The following is an 11,943-nucleotide window of genomic DNA, read 5'->3' on the forward strand; positions in this document are numbered from 1 at the left end:
CATCTCTATGCCAATATACCTTGGCATAGAGATGTGTGATGACAACGTAAAAGGATGACAACGTAAATGTCACATTTTATAAGGCTGTGTCTTGGGTTCTCTTACTACACATTACTTTACAGGAATTTGAACCATGGTCTTATTTTATTTCCCTTTTTAAGCCTTGTTATTGTAGACTATATTTTGTTGATAAAACGCAAAACGGTGAAGGTTTTACCATTGATAATGGTCTGTCATGGTGTGATAAACGATCAAATTCGGTGTTCCGTCTGCCTTTTCTCATGCAAGACTCCCTAGTCTTAACCCTCACCCTGATCAATCACTGAGGTGATCATATAGCCAATGCTTTTAAAGCAGAAGGAAGCAGAATCTTGATCGATTATTGAATTTGGAGCCCCAAGGGTCTTTCCTACTGAAGATGTGTTTTATTGATTTGTCTCCTCTTTATATTTCCTTACATTCTTCCCCATTGTTCAAAAACTGTCATTTGGGATAGTAATATTTCATAAACCCAGTGGCGATTGTAGACCCTTTAAAGGGGTGCTCAAGCATATTGTTTATTATCATTTAATCCTGGTAGTTCATGAAGAAAGGGACATCCTTAGTATTTTCATTCAATATTTTGCAGAATAATACATTACTATATTAATTGTTATCCAGTGAAATCAGGGATTTATATTAGCAAGGGGGTTTAGCACTTTTGCAAGGCACTGTATTCATGGCTGAGCGTCCCTAAAGGTCTGATCCTAGAATCGCCCCTGCATAAACCAATGACCAATTTCACAATTAGTTTATACAATTATTATTAATCAGATATGCAGATATGCTTTCTTCTCTATGCGGTCCCTACATTCCATCTACCCTCAATAGGCCCCTGCCTCACCAGTGTTAATGCAAACTGAGAAATGAAGGAACGGAAACAAATAATTTACATCATTTGGGGTTTATTATGAGATGGCCTCTCTCAGAAAAGATGAGGTCTGACAACATCATACATGGTTTAAAAGGTGGCTTATGTGGAGAAAATGACTCCATCTAAAAGTATGTCTCCAAGGGCAGTGTCAGGGATTTAACGTTTTCATACTTAAGTTTGGCAAAGTGATGTCAGATAAAATTATTCTAATTTTAATTATTCTAAAGAAATCTATGCAAAATGTTTGAGTTCTGTTAAAAGACAGGTTTGTATGACACAATTTAAGTTGGGAGTAAGGGAATCAATGTAGCTCAAGTTAAAGATAAGTCACCTTGTGTTTTTGTGATTCCATAATATTAACCATAACCATAATACAACCTGATTGAATATCTTGGGTATCTTGGGAACTACTAAGATAAGAGAACATTTGAATTAATTAAATAGAGACAAATTGCCATGGTATCATGCTGCATCTCCATAACCCAGTTATCTTGTTCATGTATTCTCATAGATCTTAGGCAGGGTCGGCAATTTTGTTGAGAAGCACTTTTTGTCATATTTGCTCAAATAAATGTCACATCCTGAAAGCAACCGGTAAAGGTTTGACAGTAAGATTAAATAACTCTGGTATATGTGGGCATTGCAGGCCTGTAATAAACACAACAATCTATCATTTAGTCCAGAATGAACTTAATGATTGGATGGCATTCGGACCAAATACAATGATTAGGTCCACAACCACAATGTTGAGGTCACAAATAATCATACAATGTTGCATGTAGATTTACAACAGAGACTTTCAAACCATCAATTTACAATTTCCACTGTGTTGTTCATAAAGACACTTCAGTTCAGGGAAAGTCTTCCAAATCATACTTTATTGAAAGGTGAATAAAAGTTAAATAAGAAAGTGAAGTGAATAAAACCATATTTTGTCAGTATCCATTAGGTCATCAGCCAGCACGTCAATACAATACATTATCAGTATATTACATGACCCTTCAATAGGGTCCATAGTCTCTGCTTACAAACTAACTTTCAAAGCAACAACATAATGAAAGCCATAAGCAGTATGAAACTCTAAATAATCGTGATCAACTATGGTCTTTGTTGCAGTAAAAAGGACTAACCAAGCAGTTGCCCATTCTGTTAATGTATTCCTTATAGTTGAGTGGTCAGAGTGGTCAAAGTGGATGCTTAAGGTTGTGGTCAAGGCAGTTTGTGTCTAGATGCTCCGGTGAAAAGTGGAGCTTGTCGAGAAGGGTAACCAGGAGCTCCACTCCCCGGGCCAGAGACATGGTCGGTTGGAAGGTGCTCTCTGTGTCCATTACTGACTGGAGCGAACGGGACGGCACTGGTTTGGTATGAGACACAAGAGTCATGGGCACGGTCAGACAAACATACAATAAGTATTAAGGGGTCAGATGGTGGAGCGGTTAGGGGATCGGGCTATAATCAGAAGGTTGCCGGTTTGATATCCGGCCGTGCCAAAAGACGTTGTGTCCTTGGGCAAGGCATTTCACCCTACTTGCCTCAGGGGGAATGTACTTACTGTAAGTCGCTCTGGATAAGAGTGTCTGCTAAATGACTCAAATGTAAATGTAAGTAGTAGGTAAATGCCAGGGCCATACCCTGGACCACTTCGAACACTTAGTCCTCTGCTGAATGAATAAATGTGAAATCAAATATGTGTGTGTAAAATGTAGAGTGAGTTGTGTGAGCATGTGTAAGTGTGTTTTAGAACAGTAAGACAACTAACCCCTGGTTTCAGTGAAGTCCTCCTGACTTGTAGAAGTATAGGGGTCAGGTTGTAGACTTGGAGAGAGAAGGAGAGAGAAGGACAGAAGCAGCACCTGAGGGAGAGACAGAGAGAGAGACAGAGAGAGAGACAGATAGAGAGACAGAGAGAGAGACAGAGAGAGAGAGAGACAGAGAGAGAGACAGAGAGAGAGAGAGAGAGAGACAGAGAGAGAGACAGAGAGAGAGACAGAGGGAGAGTGAGCACAAGTGAAGAAGCGATGGATGTTCGAAACAATTTTTTTAAGGAATTGAGAACCACAAAATCCCAAAAATTCTACATTAATCACAATGCGTACCCAAAGTCCATAGCAAAAACCTAGTCATAATCTATCCACATCCCTGTGTATACATACAGTGCCCTCCAAAAGTATTGGAACAGTGAGGCGAATTCCTTTATTTTTGCTGTAGACTGAAAACATTTGGGCTTGACATCAAATAATGAACGTGAGACCAGAGATCAACGTTTCAGCTTTTATTTCCAGGTATTTACATCAGGATCTGATGCACAACTAAGACAATATCACATTTTGTTTGAATCCACCCATTTGTCATGTGATCAAAAGTATTGGAACAGATATACTTAAAACATATTTAAGTGAATAAGACTTAATATTTAGTTGCAAATCCTTTGCTTTCAATAACTGCAGCAAGTCTGTGACCCATTGACGTCACCAAACTTTTGCATTCTTCCTTTTTGATGCTTTCCCAGGCTTTCACTGCAGCCTCTTTCAGTTGTTGTTTGTTTTGTGGGGTTCCTCCCTTCAGTCTCCTCTTAAGCAGGTAAAATGCATGCTCTATAGGGTTTAAGTCTGGAGATTGACTTGGCCAGTCTAATACCTTCCATTTCTTGCCCCTGATGAACTCCTTTGTTGTTTTGGCAGTGTGTTTTGGGTCGTTATCTTGCTGCATGATGAAGGCTCTGCCAATCAGTTTGGTTGCATCTTTCCTTAAATTGGCAGACAAAATGTTTCTGTAGACTTCCGAGTTCATTTTGCTGCTGCCATCATGTGTTACATCCTCAATGAAGATTAATGAGCCCGTCCCAGAAGAAGCCATGCAAGCCCAAGCCATGACATTACCTCCACCGTGTTTCACAGATGAGCTTGTGTGTTTGGGATCATGAGCAGTTCCTTTCTTTCTCCAAACTTTAACCTTTCCATCACTTTGGTAAAAGTTAATCTTTGTCTCATCAGTCCATAAAACTTTGTCCCAGAATTTTTGAGGTTCATCTCTGTACTTTTTGGCAAATTCCAGCCTGGCCTTCCTATTCTTCTTGCTAATGAGTGGTTTGCATCTTCTGGTGTAGCCCTTGTACTTTTGTTCATGAAGTCTTCTGCGAACAGTAGATAGTGATACCTTCACTCCTGCCATCTGGAGGTTGTTGCTGATCTCACTAACAGTTGTTTTAGGGTCTTTCTTTACAGCTCTCACAATGTTTCTGTCATCAACTGCTGATGTTTTCCTTGGTCTACCTGTTCGACGTCTGTTACTTAGTACACCAGTAGTTTTCTTCTTCTTCAGGACATTCCAAATGGTTGTACTGGCTATGGCCAATGTTTCTGCAATGGCTCTGATTGATTTTCCATCTTCTCTAAGACTCACAATTGCTTGTTTTTCACCCAAAGACAGCGCTCTGGTTTTCATGTTGTTTTCACCTCTGAATACAGTCTGCATAGACAAAACCTATCTTACCCAATCTGAACCTGAGTGTAGACATTCAGTGGTATTTATTGATTGAATACTGTATGTAATAGGACACACCTGGGCAACAAAACACACCTGTCAGTCACATGTTCCAATACTTTTGCTCACGTGACAAATGGGTGGGTTCGAACAAAAAGGTGATATTTTCTAATTTGTGCATCAGATCCTGATGTAAATACCTGGAAATAAAAGCTGAAACGTTGATCTCTGGTTTCACATTCATCGTTTGATGTCAAGCCCAAATGTTTTCAGTCTACAGCAAAAATAAAGGAATTGGCCTCACTGTTCCAATACTTTTGGAGGGCACTGTATGTAGGTCTTTTTCCCCTCTCACCAGGATGCAGGTTCCTGTCTGCACAGGCTTTCCAGACCCGTTGGTGAGGACATTCTGCAGTTGACCCAGCTGCTCCAACAGGGAACTGGAGAAAGAGAGGGAGACAGAGAGAGAGCGAGAGAGACAGAGAGAGAGAGAGAGAGAGAGAGAGAGAGAGAGGGATAGAGAGAGAGACAGAGACAGATACAGAGGGATGGAGGATTAGATGGAGATAACAGAGGAATCAAATAATAGATGGAGTGAAAAAATGGAAGGAACAAATCAACAATAGAGGAGGAAGAGGGAGGATGGTAAAGAGGATTTATAGAGTCCTCTATAAATATACAGTATGTGTGTGTGTGTGTGTGTGTGTGTCAGAGAGAGAGAGTTCTCACGTGTTGGTTTGCTCTAACTGATAGACCTTCCTCTGCAGCTCCAAGTTGTGTGTGCTACAGGCAGACATCCTGATAGGAAAAAGATCCAAGTAAACACCCAGCGAGATCGAGATTTAACGAAGAAAGAGAGACCATTGGTGAGCCTCTGACAATGAAATCTGTTTCATTTTTTTTCCTTCTCTTTTTAAACCAAGAGGTGACTGCAGCTGTCTCTCTCACTTCCTTTGTTAGCACTTCACTCTCTGTCTCACTCGGTCACTCTCCATCCCACCTTTCCCTTTTTCCGCACACACCATCTCTTCCATCTCCCAATCATGATGAGTCATCTCTCCTCTACCTCTTTGACTACCTTTCACTTTCAAATTCTATCTGACCAACATTCAAATGTTGTTATTTCAATGTTGTCTGTGTAATTCCCAGTTACATTCTAAACAGAATGTTGAGCTGACATCTGGGTTCTATGGAGCTCATAAGGTGTTCCTACCTCTCCTCCAGTCTGTCAACATATTCCCTCTTCTTCTTCCTGCTCTCCTGGGCTGACTGCTTGTTTCGAATCTTCCTGCGAATTTTCTTCAGGACTCTCTCCTCAAACTAATCCAGCAGAAACATAGGAGAGTACGGCAAGGAGATGAGAAAGTCATTCCGGACTGACCCTGATTAAGCCTCATTTCGGTCGGTCAGTTCCAGTATGGCTGCGGATATACAGTACCTTGGACAGGGGCAGTTTGTTGGGGAGGTTTACCCCCTCTTTAGCCAGAAGCTTCTTCTCATCCTCATTTAGAACCATCTCCTTTAAGGAATTCTGTGAGTTCCGTTGGGCCTGCCAATCACAGAGATTCTTAGACTTTCACACTCTCACTCCTCTCACTCGCTTCCTCTCTCTCTTTTTTCTCTCTCTGTCTTTCTCTTACCTTCTCTCCGAGTCCTGACAGCAGCAGGCCCTTCACAGTGAGTGGATAGCCTGGGGGCAGCCGGGGATTGTGGGTAGCCGAGAGACACTGTGCAAGCCCTGTGATCTCTGGAAAGAGACCAGACTCCCCGCCTACAGGGCAGACAGAGGTTCAGTCCAATGGAGCCACAACTACTGATCTACATGTTTCCATGTCTACTATGTCACAGTCACAGTGTCATGAATTGGTTACTTTTGAAGTTGACATTGGGAAAGGGAAAGGAGGAATGGGAGATGCCAGCTTATTGTTGTCAAGGGCAACCCAGTGAGGGATCAAAAAATGAATGCGCAGTATTGAGTGGTTACCTACATATGCTTCTGCTGAGCTTTTAATTTGCTGAAAACTACCTATAACCCTCTCTTTCTCTGAAATCACACAACAACTACATCAGCTTTGAAATTATTTGAATTTGTTTGAAAATTGAATAAAAGCCATGTCATTGTTGAGAGAACTTTTGCAAATAGAAAATAACAATTCATTCAAAATGACACATAATAAACACTATTTTGAAAAGGCAACTGCCTTTTGATAGTAGACTAGAAATGGAAACAATATTTAGTATTGATGGCTTAGAGTTGGTGACCATCATGCTCATTATTGTGCTTCAGAAAGTCTGTTAAAAACAGCACACAGCATCCATTTTAAACATCAGTATGGGTGTTCTGTTCTCACAGGTCAGTGCCCTACATCTGAGAGTGCCCACTTTATAGCAAGGCTCTCAGGTGCAGCCCAGTGCCTGACCAGAATCAGAAAACAGGAAAAATAGTGCCTGGGTATAATCATTCTGAGCCACATCCCTGGAGGAAATGAATGAAAGACTTTGAACTCATTCATGGGAAAAATATGTAATCTGGGGAGGATACTCTATCATTTCAGTCATTTCCTCGCAGTCTGGTCTCATCACAGCCAAGTGGTTGTGCATGGTTAAGGCTGATGGATGTTGAGTAAAACAGCAATAAATAAAAATAAAATAAACGTTTCAGAATGTCAGCAAAGCCTGTCCTATCACGACCATTTACTCCCCATCTGTTCAGAGTGTGTGTCATGTCTTACTCAAGTCAATGGAGACATCAGGAGCCGGCTTGGACAGGAGAAAGCTGAGTGACTGAGACTGGGGTGGAAGCTGAAATGTGTGAACAGCAGGGCTGGCAGGGGGATGGGGGCTGTCCAGGTGGTCCGAGGCTGGGTCTTCACTGATGCCACTGTCACTGGGGCAGGGGGACCACAGAGGCGACGTGGGAGGAGATGACGAGTCACTCCCACCCAGCAGGGTGTCCAAGAAATCATCAGCATCTCCGGCAGGATTCACTGTCTGTAGGAGAGAGTGTGTGTGTGTGTGTGTGTGTGTGTGTGTGTTGAGTGTGTGTGTGAGTATGTATGTCATGAGAAATAATGATACACATTTTTGAATGAGATGATGTCCTTAAAGGCAGACGCCAAGGACAATACTCCTATTGAAGGCCATCCGATAATCAGATACAGGTAGAAGCAATGTTTAAAGCATGACTGCTGGAGGGGTTCAATTAGGGAAATAATAAGAAACCAGAGTCCCTAACCCCTGACCTCAGAGCTGTCAATCAATCTCTGTGACGGACACATGGAGTAAAATAGAACTGGAGGCTAATAATACCCCAAACACCAACAAAACAATACAGATATATAGCTAAGCAATTATCATATAGAGCTTCTGTAAGATTTGTGATGGCTGTTATGATGTCCACGGGTACAAAAAGGTGTTTTTCAAGATAATTCTTTCTCACCCCATGTATGGTTACTGGCCAGGGTTGGATGTTGTCTGTCTGGTTCAGAAGGAGATCGAGGAGTTCCATTCCACCATGCATCTGATAAGAAGACCGATATCAAGCAGGGCTGGGACACCGAATCAGAACAGTAAATCTCTAAACAACAAAACCAAATAATCTATTAACTTGATTCCAGCCATAAAGGCGAGTGTCTAGAAAGAGTGTTCTTTGCCCGGTATCCTGAGAGTCAAGACTTTTGTAGCAGTCCAGTTCTAACATACCAAACTCAACTGAACACATTAATTTAATTGGTTAAATAGACAAGTTATCACTCAGTGCTGAACTAAAGTCTGCTCAACCTGAAAACCTGACAAAGCTTTCAGCACTCAACTCAAACAAGATTAGGTGATTACTGGAAACAGAATACATTTCATTCAAATTTGAAATTAATTGCCCATTGTATAATAAAGACAAATACAGGATAAATATCAAGACAAGACTAAATCAGGATAGGTCAGATTTAGCTTACCTTGTTCTGAGTAATTATTCCAACATTAGATGTGAGCTAGCGACAGTTAATGTAATATTAGTACCAACAGCTCCCTTCAAAGTCCACAATGGCAGTGTGTTTATTGTAGATGTGAGTATGTGTACAGTGTGATCTAGGTACACCTACGCCTGTTCCATGGGACAAAGTTGAAATTCCATTAAAGCATGCTGCTTTCAACCCCATTGGCCCCCTTCCAATGAAATTCCATTAAAGCATGCTGCTTTTAACCCCATTGGTCTAATGTCTTTGACAGACAAATGAGTTAACAAATGAGGGCATGAGGGACAGCTTTTGAATGGTCAACAAATTGTCCGAGGCCAAATCAGTCTTAAATGATGACTAAAAACACTGAAATGACCTTTCACACAATACATATGCTCTCATTCCCCTCACACTTTCACATTCTCTTTGTCTCACATTGTCTTGTCTTATTTCTTGTTTATCTTGCAGATTGCCTTCACATGTCCATGTTTCATCTCTTTATCCAGAGTTTGATTGTAAAAGGATTATGTGAAATACATAAACGATGTTACATTTCCAATGGGTAATTTTTTCAATCTGGATATTATTTGTAATAACTTTCATATGGAACTAATATTACGTAATGAGCTCAATAGAATTCTATTCATTTAAGCGTTTTGTGTGCTCTCTTACTGGATGCTTTGTTCCATTATAAAATGTTATCCAGACATCATTTGTATAAAATAAAGTGTACGTGCTTCATGCAATTTATAATATTTACTGAGGAGTTGTGCCTTAATAGCTTTGTTGTAGTTTATCAGAACAGCTATTTGATTGCAGTTCTTATCATAGCTAGTATCTCAGTATTTAAGCGTTTCTGATAATGTGTGTCTAAGCACAATAACAGTCATAAAGTATATTTGATTATGTAATGGATTATGTAATATTTTCAAAGGGAAGTGAAAAACACTAATATAAGAACAATATTTTTGTTGAGAGAGTGTATTGGCAGTGATGATTTTGGATGAGGGCATTTATATCTTTCAAGTATTCATGGTCAATCTCCCATCATCTAGGTTGACCTTTCTGTGATCCAAATTGACAATTTTCTGGGAGAAGACAAAGACGTTCATTCTTGGTAAATTGCGGCTAAAGAATATTGCATAAATCTAATATGGATGTGGTAGGGTGTGAAATCAAGCTGTGAATGGGAGACTATCACAATTATACTAAATACATACTTAATATTTTTTTGTTGTAGAGATTATTTGTCCATTGTAGCCAGAATAAGATCTAAGAATAGGATTTGTTGAAAGAAGGACTTATCAAGTGGACCCCCAAAAATAAATGCTTTTCGCTTTTTTCCTACGCAGGCAATAACAAGGAACCAAAACCTTTGTCAAGTCAGGGAAGTTGGAGGATTTCCATATTGATTCACTGTGATTATAATCCTTGGAAGCCATCATGCTGGCAACTCAAAAAGAAAAAACAAGAAGAACGAATAAGAAGTCACTAGGAACAGACTGTCTCTGATATAAATTCAGTAAAGTATAATCAGACATTTTAATTATGACAATCACTGCTGCTTTGACCAAATGGGGAGCCCATAACCATGGGCAAAGTGCTCCATGACGGATTTCTTCAATCTGAATCCTTCTGACTAAATCAATCGCTTTTGAGATTGGAACTACAAAGGTCTGTCTAGCGTCACAGATAATAATAGCTAATTAAATCATTGTGAATTCCAAACAAACCATTGTTGTATCCAATGTTCTTAAAGCGCTGATGTTTAATTGTCAGTTTGTGTGTGTAGGGACTTTAATCACAAGATGTACAAGATTACACTCCTTTATTCATCAGCAGGCCTAATCATGCCCCCCCCTTCTCTCTTGCCATTAAAATGCACGTATCTATGGTAGAGGACACAGGTTGATCTGTATTTGTACTACTTGTTGGCAAGTTTAAGTCTCTTATCTTTATTGCTGTTCTATCTGTGGATTGGAGAGCTCCAAAGTGCACATAATGCAAATATGACCTAACCAGTACACAGCACTTACTGAGAATCCTGCCCCACCTTGAATGCACGGGACATGAGTGTTTGCAATGTTTGCATGAGCCTCAAGTGTTACAAAGTGCAAATACACTGAGACGAACCAGGATGACAGCACCACGGAGGAGCTGCCACTTGAAACTATTGAGAAGCACCCAGATGCACCCTCTCACCCTTATGATCAATGTATAGACAGTATGATTCAACTTTATCGAGCCATCATAAACCAACATGAGTGCTAGGCTTATCTGTGAGGTCTGTGTACTCACTAACATAGGTCAAACAAACTGATTTCACTTCAAGTTCGCTTTCATTTGTCATTTCACCATAAGCAGTACAATACCGACATAAAGTGTGATGAAATGCCTCACGGACCCACTGTGCTGCATTGTAAAACAAATAAGTGAATCAAATGTAATAGACCACTGAATAATAAGATCCTGGGACACACACATCCACTATACTTTAGATAGAGGATGTGTGTGGGGGATCTCAATTTGTTCACTGGGGGTTTAGAGTCCTCACAGCGGAGAGAAAGCAGAAGATAAGAAGTCTGGCAGAGCAGGCCTGGGTGCTTTGGAACAATGTGCATGATGGCAGAAGCTGGAAGAGACTTTGGGAAGGGTGGGAGGGGTCCTTCACAACGCTGGAGGTTTTACTGTTGTACTGGGAACGGCAAGTGGGATGGAGGGGAGGGAAACACAAATAGTCTTTCCTGCTGTGTGGGTCCTATTGACTATTGATGTGGTGTTGGTGGACAAGGCAAGGTCATACACAACCGTGCACCCCCAGGAACTTAATGTAGCTGAATCTCTCCACGCCTGAACTCTCTACAGTCAACTAGAAGTGATCAATGCAGGATTTTCTGAAGTTCAACATGTTTTCCCCATGTTCACGGTCAGGTTGTTGCAGGGACGGACTGGGGGGAAAAAGTGGCCCGGGAGTTTTACTGTCAGACCGGCCCACTCAGTAAACGGTGCGCGGCCCACTCAAAACACGGCGAGTTGTCCACTCAATGCATCGGTCGCACGTATCGACCAGTCATTGGCCTACTTGGAAAAATACCCATATACACTTAGCATTATTTTGGATAATTTTCGAAAAATCGGCACCATGAGTGTAAATACAGATTGCAAGGAGCAGTATAAATATCAGTCAGTCAATCTAGACTACAAAAGGTCTAAGAGCTTTTTTTACGTATTCAAGCTGTGACGTTAAATAATATGAGTTGCTGGCGATGTCAGAGGGCCGGTTGGTAATTGCAGAGGGCCGTTTTTTTGGACCATCCCAATCCCGTCGGCCCACCGGGGATTTCCCGGTATCCCCGATGGCCAGTCCGGCCCTGGGTTGTTGGCAACATACCATTAAGTCAGTTGGGCCACCTCCTCTTTATGTGGTGTCTCGCCATTGTTGCTGATGAGGCTCACCATGGTTGTGTCTTGAGCAAACTTGACAATGTGGTTGGAGCTGGGCTTAACAGTGCAGCGAAGGGTCAACATTGTAAACAGCAGAATGAGCATGCAGCCCTGAGGAGCACCTGATGGAGCAGGAAATGTTGTTGCCAA

At 41.1% G+C, this 11,943-nt stretch overlaps 1 protein-coding gene across 3 annotated transcripts; it reads right to left on the reverse strand.

Annotated features, from left to right (window-relative positions):
* Positions 1 to 1,765: 1,765 nt before the first annotated feature.
* LOC124472713 (cyclic AMP-responsive element-binding protein 3-like protein 3-B) lies at positions 1,766 to 8,481 on the reverse strand. 3 transcript variants are annotated; one of them, XM_047027711.1, is made up of 10 exons: positions 8,347 to 8,481; positions 7,836 to 7,944; positions 7,129 to 7,387; positions 6,037 to 6,167; positions 5,835 to 5,945; positions 5,610 to 5,716; positions 5,126 to 5,194; positions 4,752 to 4,836; positions 2,673 to 2,766; positions 1,766 to 2,267 (listed from the first exon to the last, which is right to left on the reverse strand). In XM_047027711.1, the coding sequence occupies exons 2-10, from the start codon at positions 7,914 to 7,916 to the stop codon at positions 2,098 to 2,100; spliced, it is 1,107 nt and encodes a 368-aa protein (XP_046883667.1). In that variant the 5' UTR covers positions 7,917 to 7,944; positions 8,347 to 8,481; the 3' UTR covers positions 1,766 to 2,097. The 3 variants fall into 3 exon arrangements, with proteins under 3 accessions (XP_046883667.1, XP_046883668.1, XP_046883669.1); XM_047027712.1 differs by having other exon boundaries at positions 1,772 to 2,267; positions 7,836 to 7,916; XM_047027713.1 differs by having other exon boundaries at positions 1,772 to 2,267; positions 7,836 to 7,973.
* Positions 8,482 to 11,943: the final 3,462 nt, after the last annotated feature.

The sequence above is a fragment of the Hypomesus transpacificus genome, chromosome 10 (genome assembly GCF_021917145.1).
Source record: "Hypomesus transpacificus isolate Combined female chromosome 10, fHypTra1, whole genome shotgun sequence".
In the NCBI taxonomy this organism is placed as follows: Eukaryota; Metazoa; Chordata; class Actinopteri; order Osmeriformes; family Osmeridae; genus Hypomesus; species Hypomesus transpacificus.